The following is a 16,695-nucleotide window of genomic DNA, read 5'->3' as shown; positions in this document are numbered from 1 at the left end:
CCTTGAGTTGTAATGCTTAGAATAACAAAACTAAATAAACATAATACTGTTATAAAATGAAGACTGCTATCACACTTACGTAAAGTATAGCTACTTGAAAGTTATATTATTCTAAAACAAGAGCAATCAGTGATCACAATGTGTCACCTCATGATAGCCAATTGCATATTGCAGCATAACTGTGTAGCAGAAGACACAGAAATCATTAACAGGGCAAAAGGTGTTTTTTATTCAAGGGCCATAACTCAGCCCATAACCAATCAACGGGTATTATGGGCACATACTTGAGCTACAGATCAATCCTGTAAAGTTTCATTGAAATTGCATTAATGGTATAAGAGGAGTAGTCCGGACAAACTTTAAAAATAAACAACTTTAAAAGGCATTACTCCTGACAAAAATCATTGACCCGGAAAATGCCGACATTTATGCACAAATAGACTTGGTACTGATCATTCCCATAAAGTTTGCATAAAATTACACAAATAGTTTGTGAGGAGGAGTTTGCACAAGTTTTCTGAAAGACTGACAGAAGACGGAGATGTGATCCCTATATGTGGTTACTACTCTGTAGAGGCGACACAAAAAGAGCAACTGCCTAGCCATGGCCACCCTTGACTTTTCTTTATTTCTTATGTCAGGAAGAATATTAAGTAACAGTGCTACAGATAAGCAGCGTATCTGCGTAATTACCCAATAATTTTGACCAACTTACCCAAATAAAATAAAATCTTTGCGTAATAAAAACACAAATCAAAATATCAGTACCCAATTTGTTTTGATACTCTAGCGTATTTTCAATATCTTGGACCATAATTCACCTAGCAAAAACTGCCAAACAAATCCGAAAATAGCCTGTTTCCCTTTCTGTACTTTCGTTTTCAATTTGTTCTAGAAAAAATTTTCATGTCCTAGTATGAAGAAAATTTTTAATGACATTTAGGTTAAAGCCAACTATAGCAAAAATCAAACAAAGTTCAGACATTTGACCTTGAAGGTCACAGTCATGTATGAGAGAAGGTCAAGTTCAATCTGGTCTACTTGAAGCTTTTGCCCAAAGGGTTGTTGTGTCTAAGTATAATGACTATTCATTCATAAATAAAAAAAAAGCCAACAATAAAGTGTCTGTACGGGAAAGACAACCTGACTGTATCAACAACTTGAAATTTTTCTTAAAAAAGAGTTGAGCTTTAATAAGCCAAAATTAGCATAAAATAATAATTAGTTCACTAAATCCTTGTTTATTTGAGCCTTGGCTCAGGCTGAGCTTCCTGTCAGCCACAAATACTGCATGCCTTGAGGCAATTTGCTCTTTAAATAAATTTTGTGTCACTTTCTTTTCTCCTTACTACTTGAGACAAATGAAAACCATAACTTGTGTCTGCTGTTCAACTACAAATGTCCTGACAGTGGCCGATGACAAGTAAGGGTAATAGGGTTAGTGACAGCTTGAAAGGTAGGCACTTTACTTGCCAACAACAGCCCTTACCAGGGCTACCTTACCTGATCATTATTGTCACTGGTTGACCACTGTATTGTTATCTACTTTCTGCTTAAACTTCATCCCTCTATGGTAATTGCACAGATGTAAAATATCACAACTTCCTGCTTCAATGTCAATATCTTAAGGCCATGACTTGAGACATGTTCTAAAGCAAAAGCTACCTTTTGCCATGGACTGAATCATTTACCACTGCAAGGATGTGGGTACATTGACATACAATCAGAAATAAAACTCTTTGCCACTGAAGCACTAAAGCCATATTTTATGTATTTAGTTTTCTTGTACCATATTTTTAGCATCACCTGTAATCTCCTGTATAAACAGGTGGTATAGCAATCTGGGAATGTTTATACTAGAACATATTCCACAGGTAGCTGCTACTCAAGAACTCCTGGTAGATTCCATGCTGTGCTTGATTTATTACAAAAACTGGCATTTACACCAATAAAAAATATCTTGCCCACTTACAGTGGATACTTTTTGACACTTGCAGGAATATTTCTAGCATATTTGTTTATATTCCAACAGTTCTTTGGAGCACCCAATTAATGAAACATATAAGTAAGTTCTTAAAGTAAATTCTTATACCACAGGAAGTCTTCATTGTCATTTCATATATTTTGCTTAAAATCTGGTAAAAATGAAACGCTGATCTCATGCTTAATAACTATAAAATAAAAGGTATAATCATTATTTTACAATGATCAGTACAAAATGCATACATGTCAAACATGATTCAATATGTTTGTGGTCAATAACAATAAAGATGTCATCATGTTCACATGTCACAGCATGGAACAAGTTGACAAATCTATATCATATATGTTACAGCATAGGACAAGCTGACAAATCTATATTATATATGTCACAGCATAGAACAAGTTGACAAATCTATATCATATATGTCACAGCATAGAACAAGTTGACAAATATATATCATATATGTCACAGCATAGAACAAGCTGACAAATCTATATCATATATGTCACAGCATAGAACAAGTTGACAAATCTATATTATATAGGTCACAGAATAGAACAAGTTGAAAAATCTATATCATATATGTCACAGCATAGAACAAGCTGACAAATCTATATCATATATGTCACAGCATAGAACAAGTTGACAAATATATATCATATATGTCACAGCATAGAACAAGCTGACAAATATATATCATATATGCCACAGCATAGAACAAGCTGACAAATCTATATTATATATGTCACAGCATAGAACAAGTTGTCAAATCTATATCATATATGTCACAGCATAGAACAAGCTGACAAATCTATATCATATATGTCACAGCATAGAACAAGTTGACAAATCTATATCATATATGTCACAGCATAGAACAAGCTGACAAATCTATATCATATATGTCACAGCATAGAACAAGTTGACAAATCTATATCATATATGTCACAGCATAAAACAAGCTGACGAATCTATATCATATATGTCACAGCATAGAACAAGTTGATGAATCTATATCATATATGTCACAGCATAGAACAAGCTGACGAATCTGTATCATATATGTCACAGCATAGGACAAGCTGATGAATCTCTATCATATATGTCACAGCATAGAACAAGCTGACAAATCAATATCATATATGTCACATCATAGAACAAGCTGACGAATCTAGATCATATATGTCACAGCATAGGACAAGCTGATGAATCTATATCATATATGTCACAGCAAAGAACAAGTTGACAAATCTATATCATTAAAGTCACAGCATAGAACAAGTTGACATAAGCATAGAACAAGTTGACAAATCTATCTCATATATGTCACAGCATAGAACAAGTTGTTGAATCAATATCATATATGTCACAGCATAGAACAAGTTGACAAATCTATATTATATATGTCACAGCATAGAACAAGTTGATGAATCTATATCATTAAAGTCACAGCATAGAACAAGTTGACATAAGCATAGAACAAGTTGACAAATCTATCTCATATATGTCACAGCATAGAACAAGTTGTTGAATCAATATTATATATGTCACAGCATAGAACAAGTTGACAAATCTATATTATATATGTCACAGCATAGAACAAGTTGACAAATATATATCATATATGTCACAGCATAGAACAAGCTGATGAATCTATATCATATATGTCACAGCATAGAACAAGTTGACGAATCTATATCATATATGTTACAGCATAGGACAAGCTGATGAATCTATATCATATATGTCACAGCATAGGACAAGCTGATGAATCTCTATCATATATGTCACAGCATAGAACAAGCTGACAAATCAATATCATATGTGTCACAGCATAGAACAAGCTGATGAATCTATATCATATATGTCACAGCATAGGACAATCTGATGAATCTATATCATATATGTCACAGCATAGAACAAGTTGACAAATCTATATCATTAAAGTCACAGCATAGAACAAGTTGACATAAGCATAGAACAAGTTGACAAATCTATCTCATATATGTCACAGCATAGAACAAGTTGTTGAATCAATATCATATATGTCACAGCATAGAACAAGCTGACAAATCTTTATTATGTATGTCACAGCATAGAACAAGCTGACAAATCTATCTCATATATGTCACAGCATAGAACAAGTTGTTGAATCAATATCATATATGTCACAGCATAGAACAAGCTTACAAATCTATATTATGTATTTCACAGCATAGACAAAGCAAAGATTAAATCTTTATCATATATGTCACAAGACAAACTTAGATATATCACAAACATGAAAGACATTGGTCAATGAATGAAGACTGTAAGAGCAAAAATGTATAAATGTTTTTTCAGCATCAGTGACCTTGACCCCAGTAACCCATATTTCCAAAGTATGTATTTACCAAAAATATGGAAGATATCATATAGTCCCTTTTAAGTATAGGTTAGTGTTTAATAATACGTATTAACAAAAATAATTTTCAAATTTATAAAATGTATTGGACTTGACCCAAATGTGCCCATAATGCTAGGTAAAACTGTAGAAAGTGAGACAAAACTATAGAATGACAAAGTGGCAACTTATAATATATCCTTCCATAATTTTTTCAGGGGGTGTAAAATCATTTTCACAAAATAATATGTGCTTATAATATATCCCTAACCATAAACTTTGAATACCATTACCTAAATACCTCAATTTTTCCATTTAATAGTAATATTGCTTACTTATAACCAGGTGAGTTTATTTCAAATCAGTCAATACTGTAATCTGTTGTGTTTCTTAAAGATAAAACTGTATTTGCAATATACAGTATTCCTTCTTTTAAAACCATTAAACAGACTTCAAACCTTTGAGCAATCATTAACATTTCAGCATTTTACCTAAAAGATCACACTTTTTTTCTACAAATAGACTGCCAGGTTGTATCTTGTCTTTCATCAGAATCTGGCAGCATAGTATATACTAATTATCGTAATAAAACAACAAAATCAAAATTCTTAATTGCCTTCAGAGAAACAAAAATAGGTCGGAGATGACTTGTTGACCTGTTTTTGAGGCAAAGATGCCAAGATTTATCTGACAGGGATATATATCAGGTGGTCTACAGTATCTAGATGTTGTTATATGTGAAGGACCTTATGTTCTTGGAAATCAGTTTTGATTATTTCTTACCTCATTTTTGAATTCTGATAGGATATGATTTGATTGTAATTATTTAAAGCTTAAATACAAGGGCAAACACTGTCAACATTAAAAACATGATAAGTTTTTGTTTCCAGCAAAAAAAAATCCAGTAAAATATGCATTGCAATATCCAGTAAATTATGCAGCACAATATCCAAAGCAATATCCAGTGAAGTATGTAGTGCAATATCAAGCCAAATATTCTGCCAAATATTCATTGAAATGACCAGCAAAATATGCAGTGCATAATATCTAGACCTAATAGCCAGTGCATAATATCTAGACCTAATAGCCAGTGCATAATATCTAGACCTAATAGCCAGTGCACAATATCTAGGCCCAATAGGCAGTGAAATATGTAGAGCCGAATATCTAGGCCCAATAGGCAGTGAAATTAATTTATGTAGAGCCGAATATCTAAGCCAAATAAGCTGTGAAATATGCAGTGCACAATAACTAAGCCAAATAGGCTGTGAAATATGCAGTGCACAATATCTAGGCCAAAAAAAGATTCTACACATGAAATATTATATATAAGACTGTCAAGTGTCTGACTAAACTTTGTTCATCATAAATGTCATCTAATGCAAATATTGTCACTAATTTAAGCATGTTTCATACACAAATATAAAATGTAAGTCATGAATTCTATCAACAGTCAATCATGAAATGAAAGGGAAATAATGATGGAATGTTTTAATTGCATTTTGGATACAGAATTATTTTAAACTTTTTTAATATTTCATCATTGAATAACAATCTTATTAGATATATATTTCATTTTTTATATTAACAAATAAGCTAAACCAAGAACATATTAATTTTGATTTTTTGAGAAAATGTCTGCATAATGATGTAATGTATATAAATGTAATAGAAATAACAATATAACAATATAATTTCCCAGACACTAAATTACCTAACTCTTGACTCATGAACATATCTCATAATTCAAAACTTTTACATCAAAATGATTGCCAGTACAGAACCCAAAGAAACTAAAATTCAATCTAAAGGAGGAATATAAAAGGAAATGAAGTTACAATGAACGTGCTTATTGTAGTCGACACTGCAGTGATTGGTGTCTCCAGTGAAATGATTTCCTTGTCAATTATACGGAGGTAAAAGGAGCCAAAAAATGACAATAGTGTGATTATCTGCTAATTTAGTTACCACAATGAATATAAACACTAGCTTTTACTTTTATGAAGTCAGTTAATCAATAGTAAACCATGATCTGTCTAAATGGTATCTCTCTGTTAACAGATTCTCCATAAATAGACAAAATGAGGAGTTACATCTACACACAGAATACTGAAGAAACCAAACATATATTTATATACTGAACTGCTTTAAATGTTAAAGATTTTATAGAGTCAGTCAGCACAAGTTGATTAACATCTGTAAGGTTTGAGATAGGTTCAGATAGCCATCTTCTGTTTCAAAGAGTTAAGGTTAGAAATTAACCAAGGAGTTAAAGCTGCTGAAAACTTGTCAACACTGTTGTGGATCCTGCCATAAACACTCTCCCAAACCTATCTTTATACAGACAACATGAATACATTGACCTGGTTGTGTACTACTGGCAAAGTCCTGTTTACCTGCTTTTCATTATAAGTGTTAACTTTATAATGGCAGCATAGGCTAATTAGCTATCTTGAACATATTTGAAACATTCATTATATTACAATTTCTGGACCAGTATTATAGAACTTATATTATTGTTCTTCTACTTTTTACACTAGTATATAATTATATATATCTATCTAAAATAATAAAAGAATGTAAGTTTACCTGGTGGTGACTTGGTGAATTGTTGACAACATTTTGGTATGATGGTGGAGGTGGTGGGGGTAACACTGTCACCTCTTTACAACATTCATCTGCAATAATAACAACATTTCGTAAATAAACTGATTTTAATGCATAAGACTCAAATAAAACATGAATTATGTGCATATTTATCTGTGCCTTTTGTGATAGCCACCAATCAATTATAATCTACTTTGTTTTTATTCTTGAAATAATTTTAAGTATATATTATACTTTTGTAACAATGATATAACAATCTTTATCCCTTAATCTGCTATGATTTTTTTATAAAAAGTTCTTGAGCTGTCATCACAGTTTTTAACAGTCCATAATCATTTTTGGAAGAAGCAAGATGACAAAGTTAATCAGCCAGCAATAAAAACCCACTGGTAACGAAGACAGCATAGATATACTGGGCTTGCCTGGCCCTATACTGGACACAAACGCTTAAATCACTTGGGGTTTCAGAAACTTTATAGTTCACATTAATTCTGACAAACAATATTAGGGCCCTGAGTCGCTCACCAGAAACAACTCCTTATCAGTGTTGGAATGTCAATATATTCTTATATTAAATTTGAGCATAGAATATGTTTAAACAATAATTTGAAGAAATGCCATGACCTGGGGTATTTAAACTTTAGCTTAAACAGGGCTAATCAAATTAATATGAGCAAACTTGATAAAAGACTACCTAAGAATGCTACAAAGTTGGGTGATCATCTATCAATTATTTCAGTAGGAAATGATGTTCGAAAGTTTTTTCTATTTTTAGCTTTAGTGGCCCCTAAAAGGGGCTAATCAAATTAATATAAGCAAACTTGATAAAAGACTACCCAAGAATGCTACAGACAAAGTTTGGTGATAATCCAACAATTGGTTCTGAAGTAGAAGATGTTAAAATGTTTTTCTATTTTTACCTTTAGCGGCCCCTAAAAGGGGCCAATCAAATTAATATGAGCAATCTTGATAAAAGATTACCCAAAAATGCTACAAATAAAGTTTGGTGATCATCCATCAATTTGTTCTTTAAAGGTTTTTCTATTTTTAGCCCTAGAGACCCCTAAAAGGGGCCAATCAAAATAATATTAGCAAACTTGATAAAAGACTACCCAAGAATGCTACAGACAAAGTTTGGTGATAATCCATCAATTTGAGTTCTCTAGAAAAAGACATTTAACAGTATTTCTATTTTTAGCTTTAGTGGTCCCTAAAAGGGGCCAATCAAATTAATATGAGCAAACTTGATAAAACACTACCCAAGAATGCTACAGACAAAGTTTGGTGATCATCCATCAATTAGTTCTGTAGGAGAAGCTGTTTAAAGGTTTTTCTATTTTTAGTCCTAGAGACCCCTAAAAGGGACCAATTAAAATAATATTAGCAAACTTGATAAAAGACTACCTAAGAATGCTACAGACAAAGTTTGGTGATCATCAATCAATTAGTTCTGTAGAAATATACGTTTAAAGGTTTTTGTATTTTTAGCTTTAGCGGCCCCTAAAAGGGGCCAATCAAATTCATATGAGCAAACTTGATAAAAGACTACACAAGAATGCTACAGACAAAGTTTGGTGATCATCCATCAATTAGTTCTGTAGAAGAAGTTATTTAAAGGTTTTTTATATTTAGCTCTGCTGACCACTAAAAGGGGCCAATTGGAATGGCATGAGCAAATTCAAGTGTGACTGTCACAAGGATGCTACAGAACAAATTTGAAGTAAATCTGCTTAGTTAAGTTTCAGAGAAGAAGACGATTGTTGACGCATGACGACGGAGCATCCCCCTTTGATACTAACAGCTCACCCTGAGCCTTCGGCTCTGGTGAGCTAAAAACATGGTGTGTACTGGCAAAACAAACTGTTTTTAACCATTTTTGTACAGGGAATTAATACCTGATGATATCACATCACTGTTCTATATTAATTTTTATAAAACATTCATCAACCACTTACCCAATTTCTTAGCAGACATGCTTCACATAAAATCACATGTTTAATAATCCAATAATAAACAAATCCAGCAACCATAAAATCACTTCAAACACAAACATTTCAAAAACACTCAAACAAAGGAACAAATTCAAGTCATTTAATAAATTGTTCCTCACAAATAAACACTATCAATTTTAATAAATACCACACAACAATTCAATATTTAATCAACACAAAATCCAAGGTAAAAAAAATGGGAACCAAAAAAAACCCAAGAACTTTAAAAGAATCTGGAAATAAAGTGAATGAGAAAATCTACAAAGCGTATCAAGAGAGGAATCTGTAAACGTTTTTGATGGCACAATAATATACATGATGATAGATACACACACACCAATATTCACTCCAGTTTATATTTAGCACATCAGAAAAGACCTGGTATTGAAATCATTTACTCAGCAAAAACATAACATCCGAAAAAAAACTTGTAAATCTTTTCCTATTTGCTCATCATCTTGGTTAAGCTAGTGTAAAAATTTGTGTATTGTCTTATAGTACTATTGTCAAATATTTAAAATTAAATGTTTTTTAGTGTTGTTATTAAAACAGTAGAATAACCACAGGTTACTATTTTGTATGGTGTAATCATATCTGCTAACAATTGTGTAGTGCTTCATCAAATCTGTAAACTATCATTCACGTTATAAAACAATAGAAAAACATCAGCTTACTATTAGTACTGCTTTTAGAAGAAAATGTGAATGGCCTTATACCGAGAGTACTGTCATTAAATAGTAGAAACAGTGTATGGCCTTACAGTTCTGTGATTAAACAGTAGAAACTGTGTATGGTCTTATAATTCTGTAATTAAACAGTAGAAACCATGTAATGGCCTTATAGTTCTGTAATTAAACAGTAGAAACTGTGTATGGTATTATAGTACTGTAATTAAATAGTAGAAACTGTGTATGGTCTTATAGTTCTGTAATTAAACAGTGGATTCACCATGTATGGCCTTAAAGTTCTGTAATAAAACAGTAGAAACTGTGTATGGTCTTATAGTTCTGTAATTAAAGAGTAGAAACCATGTATTGCCTTATAGTTCTGTAATTAAACAGTAGAAACTGTATATGGTCTTATAGTTCTGTAATTAAATAGTAGAAACTGTGTATTGCCTTATAGTTCTGTAATTAAATAGTAGAAACTGTATATGGTCAGTATAGAAAATAACTTCAGATAACTATTGTGTTTGTTGCTATCAAACCTGCTAAGTATTGCGTAATACTATGATAAGCTTAGATAAAATAGACAGGGTGTCTTTATACTGTGATAATAGATCAATCTTTAAATAATTTGGGGTCACTGATTTCAAATTTAAGCTAAATGTCTATCGACAAATTTAACTTATGATATAGATAGCGAAGAGAGCTACTTGGAAACTGTCATTTGTATGCATTAATACACAATTTACATATTGTAATGGATTATATTACAATTACAAGTACACCTGTGCATTATACATTTCTTGCAATTATTTTGAAAAATGTAATGCATTTGTTACAGCACATTTCAATTACATTTTTTTTCATTACCCTCAGCCTGGTGCTGTATTACTTCTTGAAGATAAATAAATAAAGTTATCATTACACAAGCTGACCTACTATCTGGAATTGTTGTTATCAGGCCAGTTCTGATAAGAAGTGAAGAAAATTGCCAAAACAGTTTCTGATAATAAGCTAAACACCACTAACATAAACAGGGTGAGATGTTTGGTTTAAATATAATAGTGAAACAGTTACTGATGGTTTGTCAAATAAGAGGACATTATGCATAATGATATCAATAAAGACAATTTTACTCATGTACTGGTCGATGTTTTATTTGTATATAATAGGATGCAAGGGCAATTAACATAAAATATGTTCAGTGCATGTTTTTGATGAATGCTCTCCCTTTGAATTCCTCCTGCAACTTGCATTTCTTCAAATATATTATAAAATCCTGTATTGATGCTTTCATCTGTTTTAAACATGTAATGTTGCAGTTTTTATTTGTTTGGGTCGTCAGACCTGATATACATCAATAAAGTCAAGTTACAAATAGACTTCATTTTCTTATTACCGGTATACAATGCTCACAAGAAGAGGAGGTTTCATGATTTCTCTCACTTGAACGATAACAACAGTAATCTTTAAACCAATCTAAATCAAAACTATACATATATGCTTTGAAGAGATTTCCATTCAACTTGCAACAGTTATCAGATTTTAAACACTTCCAACATAATAAATTTGAAATAAAAAAGATGACTGTGTTGATATGGTGATAGCTGTGGTGGTATATTGCGTATACAGAAACTAAAGTTTAATTTTAGTTAATGATACTCGTTAAATTCTGGCAATAGGTTTTATTGTAAAACAATCAGATAAGTTGATGCCAAACTCTGGTGAGGCTAATCTGACAAATGTAACAACATCCAGGTCTATGGAAATGCCTTCAAGGTCTGAACAAAAATCTCCTGCTAATAATAAATAACCTGATTTTTTCTTTGAAAAATGAGAATATAATTATTATTGAATAAGTAGCAACTACTGCAGTAAATAAATCGTATGAAGTTTGAGCCTAGTTCAACTGAAATAACCTTTCCAGAGTGTTACATGATTAAAAAATTCTTTATTTGATTGTTTTCCAGAAAAAATATTTTCTTACATAAAAGGTGTCCATTAAGTATGTCACTGCGTTTTTCAAACAATCAATACCATTAAATTTGCATATATTCCTGATAGAAGAAAGGTAGCATATCTGAAACAGCATAAATTAATTAACACAGTGGTCGATCACATGACATTTGTTTACGGAAACTTTGGGTCACCGCAAATGGCCACACCCATGACTTATATGTTTTTATCAAATTTTTCATTATTAAGTTTAAATATTTGAATAAAAAACATATACTATTTTCCAGACAAACATTTGCTGGTTCTAATGGTACATTCCATTGTAGCTCTTTACTTTTCCCTGTTATGCATGCAGAACGATTTTGATGAAATTCTAGAAATATATCAGGAAAAATACAAAAGCTACATTGGAAATGACATACTATTGGAATTTAAAAATATTTGCCAGGAACAAACTCAAAATTCTATCAAGATTAGATTATCTCCCTTCACTATCATACTATATTCTCACTTAACTTAGCCTTTGACCATTTTATTGGTATTACAACCACTGCCATATAAACCTGGTATAACAACCAGTGCTATATAAACCCAGAATTACAACACGTACTATAAAACATGGTATTACAACCAGTGCTATATAAACCTGGTATTACAACCAGTACCATATAAATCTGTTATTACAACCAGTGCTATATAAACCTGTTATAACAACCACTGCCATATAAACCTGTTATAACAACCAGTGATATATAAACCTGTTATAACAACCAGTGATATATAAACCTGTTATAACAATCAGTGATATATAAACCTGGTATTACAACCAGTGCTATAAATAAAGTGTTGTATGATAACATGACTGTGTGGTAGATGTGTGGCATAATATTGTGTTAAATGTGTCCTTGTATGATGACAGGATGTTGTGTTTTGGTGTGGTATGATAACATATGTGGGAGGACAGCTACTGTGTTGTAACCTAACATGGAACTAGTGCTGTATGCTATACTCATCAGGTCTTTACCAATTAGTGCCAATAACATTCTAATCATAACTTTTAATCACTGTAAGCCACAGAATCAACCATAACTTGCCAATTAAAAATTCTACAGAGTAATATCTCAGCAGTTTTTCACACAGATTTTCAGTGATAAGTTATGAGACATTATTATAATCTGCATGCATGTTTTAAAACAGAGCACTTGTCGATGAGTTACCTCTAACTACATGTGCTAAAGTTCCAGCTAAAGCCAACACAAATTAATCAGATTTGTTTTTTCTTTAACAATGAGATAAGATTGAGTTAGCAATACAAGAGACAATCAGGAAAAGATATCATAAAAATGCCAAACATTTTTCTCTTTCATGGGAGAGAAAAGCCAGTCTAGTTTGTTTTCAAAATTTAATATCTGCACTACGTATGAGTCATTCTTGTAATCCAACCTAATTTTTTTATCCATTCCATCTTCATTTGAATAGAAACTAATTTTATAGGCACTTTCTCCCATTTCTAGAACTATTGCTCCACAATACAAATATGTCTTGCTTTTCTCATTTTTATTTGTGCATGAAAGAAATCAAAAGAAATTGGCAGCTTATAAAAGGCAATAATCCGTTTTCTTTATTGATAAACAACATCCAATGCACCAATGATTCACAAAATGCCAACAGCCAAAATCTTCACATAAAACACATTACAGTTTTCCATTTATCGGCCCCTAGGGAGAATCCATTGGACACTTGCCTGACATAAATGACTGCTCCCTCTCAGACATACAGTCTACTGGTATAATGTCCCTGCTAGCATTCTGTCTAACATTCTGATATGTCAATTTACAACAAAACATGAAGGAATGTGCCTTTAATTTTCCAGAACAACATTTTCACCTTTCTCTCTCTTTTTTAGCTAGAATGACTAATAATATTTTATCTGAATCTTTGACAAGCATGGAAGTTAATTAATTTTGCAGAGTTAAGATAACACTACCCAAGATATACTACACAAGTTATATTATAGAAACATACATCCAACATACTTTGTTTGACATAACAACATTAGTATCTTAAATAGCTACACATATTATTTTCTACAAAATATTAAATTATTTACTAATGAAATACACACACATTAAATAAATTATTAAATGAATTTCCATTGTGTGGTAAGTTGACCAGTGTACCAATTTGGTAGAGGGCTGACTATTGTATAACTTGTGACACATAAAATGTGCACTTCAAGCCGTCTGGTTAGCTCAATAGGTAGAGCATTGCACTGTGAGTCGGACAACCTGGGTTCAATTCCTGGACAAGCACAGGTCACTTTCGTTGTGATTGATCATGAAAACTTTTCTACAGTCATTTGCACTGTACCTCTAGTTTGGCATGTACAAAAGTTTCAATTTCTTGTGAAAGTAAAGGCAACTAGTACTTGTAAACTGCTTGACAGCTTGCCCAGGATTGATGCACATCGGTGGCTGAACTGTGCTGTGGATAATTCAATGTGGCTAACTGCCGTGATCCGGAATGAAAACTACCAACAGCATCACAAAGTACACTTTAGTGTAACTTCTTTGTTTTAAAGTATTAGACACTTCCTTGAGGAGTATGCATACATAAACAGGTTTCACATAATTATATTGTTTTGCAAGATTATTCATTCACACTTGACATTTTTAAAATGAAGAAGTAAAATTTTTATTCCAAACAAATTCATGATAAGTTAGCTAATCATATCTACTTTTGGCCTATCTTTTCAACATATATCAGTTCCATATTGACATATTGTACAAATAAAATACAGATGCTTAACATCATTTAAATTATGTAGATGCTTCTAATTTCTATGGTTGACCTTACTCATGACATTTATCATGACAGAAGGGTCATTAGCACTCTGAGGTCTGACCATGCAGTGTGGGCCCAAAAACAGACTAGTTTAATTATTGAATAAATCATTTGTTCTATACTATACACATTAAGAAAACAGTTTTTATGGTTTTATGTTGTGTGAATTTTTATGTTGAGAAACTCAGTTTTTTGCAGACAAATGTATTTATGTGTCTAGACTTTTATATAAAGATAAATGTTATTATCCAGCAAATAGCTACCACGATCAATATAACATAATAAATGAAACAGAATGCTGGTTTTTTCCTTTAAAAATGATTACCTCAACTACCCTGACATTAAAATAATCGAAAAATGTTATAAGACAGCTAAAATTTATTTGCTTGCTTAGATACCCCCCTTTCTCGGCAAAATCCCTCTATAATATATTGTTCTATAACAGATCACTCCAACACTGAACACTCAAACCTGATTTCTAGTCCCGTAGACAAAAATATTGTGAAAAACACCTTAAATTCATCCAAACACAAAAAGACAACAAAAGTTGTGGGCTGACTCCCTGTCAATTACAAAATGTACTGACAGTCGGCATCATATGTTTTGTACCTACTTAAAATACTTCCATTCTTTGACTATTACTTTTTACACGTTAATGTATATAATATATTGTAAAATACCCAGTATTACTAAAGAAATGGATTCCCAATATTATAGGTAAATAAAATCACTTAAAAAATCAATGACAGTTGTACTTTTCCATCACCCAAGCAGAAAGTAAAACACAGCCCAAATAAACATCTATAAGACCAAGATCTACCTGTAACATCAGAGTCTTCTTGAGGCTCAGTAACAAATATTGGTGGAGGTGGGAACTCTAATTCTACAAAATTATCAAATCATTTCAATGTTGTTTTTTATTTAATACTGATCTTTTCTGACTTAAATCTTTTGTTTGTTTTGGTTTTGCACATTTTTGTTTTGGTCATAATTCTCAGCAGTCGGTCAACCTTACCGGCTTTCCTGGATCGCTTAATTACAATTTTCATCCAAAAATGACCGACTACTAATCCAACATGATCATTATTACAGTACATTAAATTATACAATGGTTATTTTACATGCAATTATATTTAAAAAACATAAAGTAAAAGTTGGCAAAATAACAGAAATGAAAAATTCTGATATCATATATTATCATGCAATCATGCATCAACAATACATGTAACATGTCAGTCAGATACACTTCAATTCAAAGGACTAAACGATGACCTTGAGACTCACCTTGTGTATTACTAATATGCTCAAATTTAGACATGCATGTTGGGGAAGGAGGAGGAGGGAAAGCCTCGTCTACACCTATACTGCCATACGAGCTACGATTTGATGTAAAGGAAGTATGTACACCGTTGTAAGAGAAACTATTACATCGTGGTGGTAACTTGTCAGGTGTTAGAGGTGGCGTTGTATAAGATGAAGTACTTCGTAATGCATTCTTTCTACCTGCTACAATATGTGTTAGAGAAAATAAAGAAAAATAAACTGAAGAAACAAAATCATAAATAAAATAAAGCAAACTAAAAATATGTAACAATGTAATGTTTACGGCAGCTGTCTTGACTATAGTACAAGGAGGGTTATTCAGGAAATTTCCAAGTTCACAAATTGGAATCATTCAGAGAAAATCTATGCTAAAATTATGGTTCTTGGTCTGACATTGAACTTCAGTTATTACAGTGAAGGTATTTGTGATGAATTACTTAAATGGTTGTGATCGTAGAATGTGCATACAAAACATTTTACTGACACGGCTTTTTTATTTTATTCAAAAGACATTTACGGTAAGTCAAATTCATACTTATGCTTTGGGTATTCTGAGACAATGACTTACACTTATGATACCAAAAACAGACTTGGAATTTAATGTGAATACCCTCATTGGTTACTAAGATAAGAAGTAACACAAAAAAACATTCAGCAAGTGTTACAGTGATGCCAGGGTGAGAATGAAAGCTCCACTATACTTAATATAGTCAAGCTAAAACTTAAAATAAACAATAAACAATAACATTATTTGACAATATAATTATGTACCCTGCTTACACTACAAGTGAGCACATCTAGAATTGAAATATTTCTATATTACATTAAATGATGATTGAAATATATGTACAATAATAGATGTCACATGTAGCATAAACTGGGATATATGCTCCTGTCTTTGAGTTAGATCATTTTTATAAAGCAATTTTAGTATTCAACATA

At 31.9% G+C, this 16,695-nt stretch overlaps 1 protein-coding gene across 1 annotated transcript in view; it reads right to left on the bottom strand.

Annotated features, from left to right (window-relative positions):
* The window catches only part of LOC132721418 (caskin-2-like), a gene marked incomplete at its 5' end in the record, with an annotated part of 89,004 nt that overhangs the window by 24,200 nt on the left and 48,109 nt on the right, over positions 1–16,695 (bottom strand). The window contains 3 exon segments of the mRNA XM_060705722.1: positions 6,957–7,045; positions 15,251–15,313; positions 15,715–15,936. Coding sequence (XP_060561705.1) covers positions 6,957–7,045; positions 15,251–15,313; positions 15,715–15,936 — 374 coding nt within the window.

Source organism: Ruditapes philippinarum, unplaced genomic scaffold, assembly GCF_026571515.1.
Source record: "Ruditapes philippinarum isolate M1 unplaced genomic scaffold, ASM2657151v2 ctg1538_1_1_1_1, whole genome shotgun sequence".
Lineage (NCBI taxonomy): Eukaryota > Metazoa > Mollusca > Bivalvia > Venerida > Veneridae > Ruditapes > Ruditapes philippinarum.
This window is presented reverse-complemented; position numbering and strand designations above follow the sequence as displayed.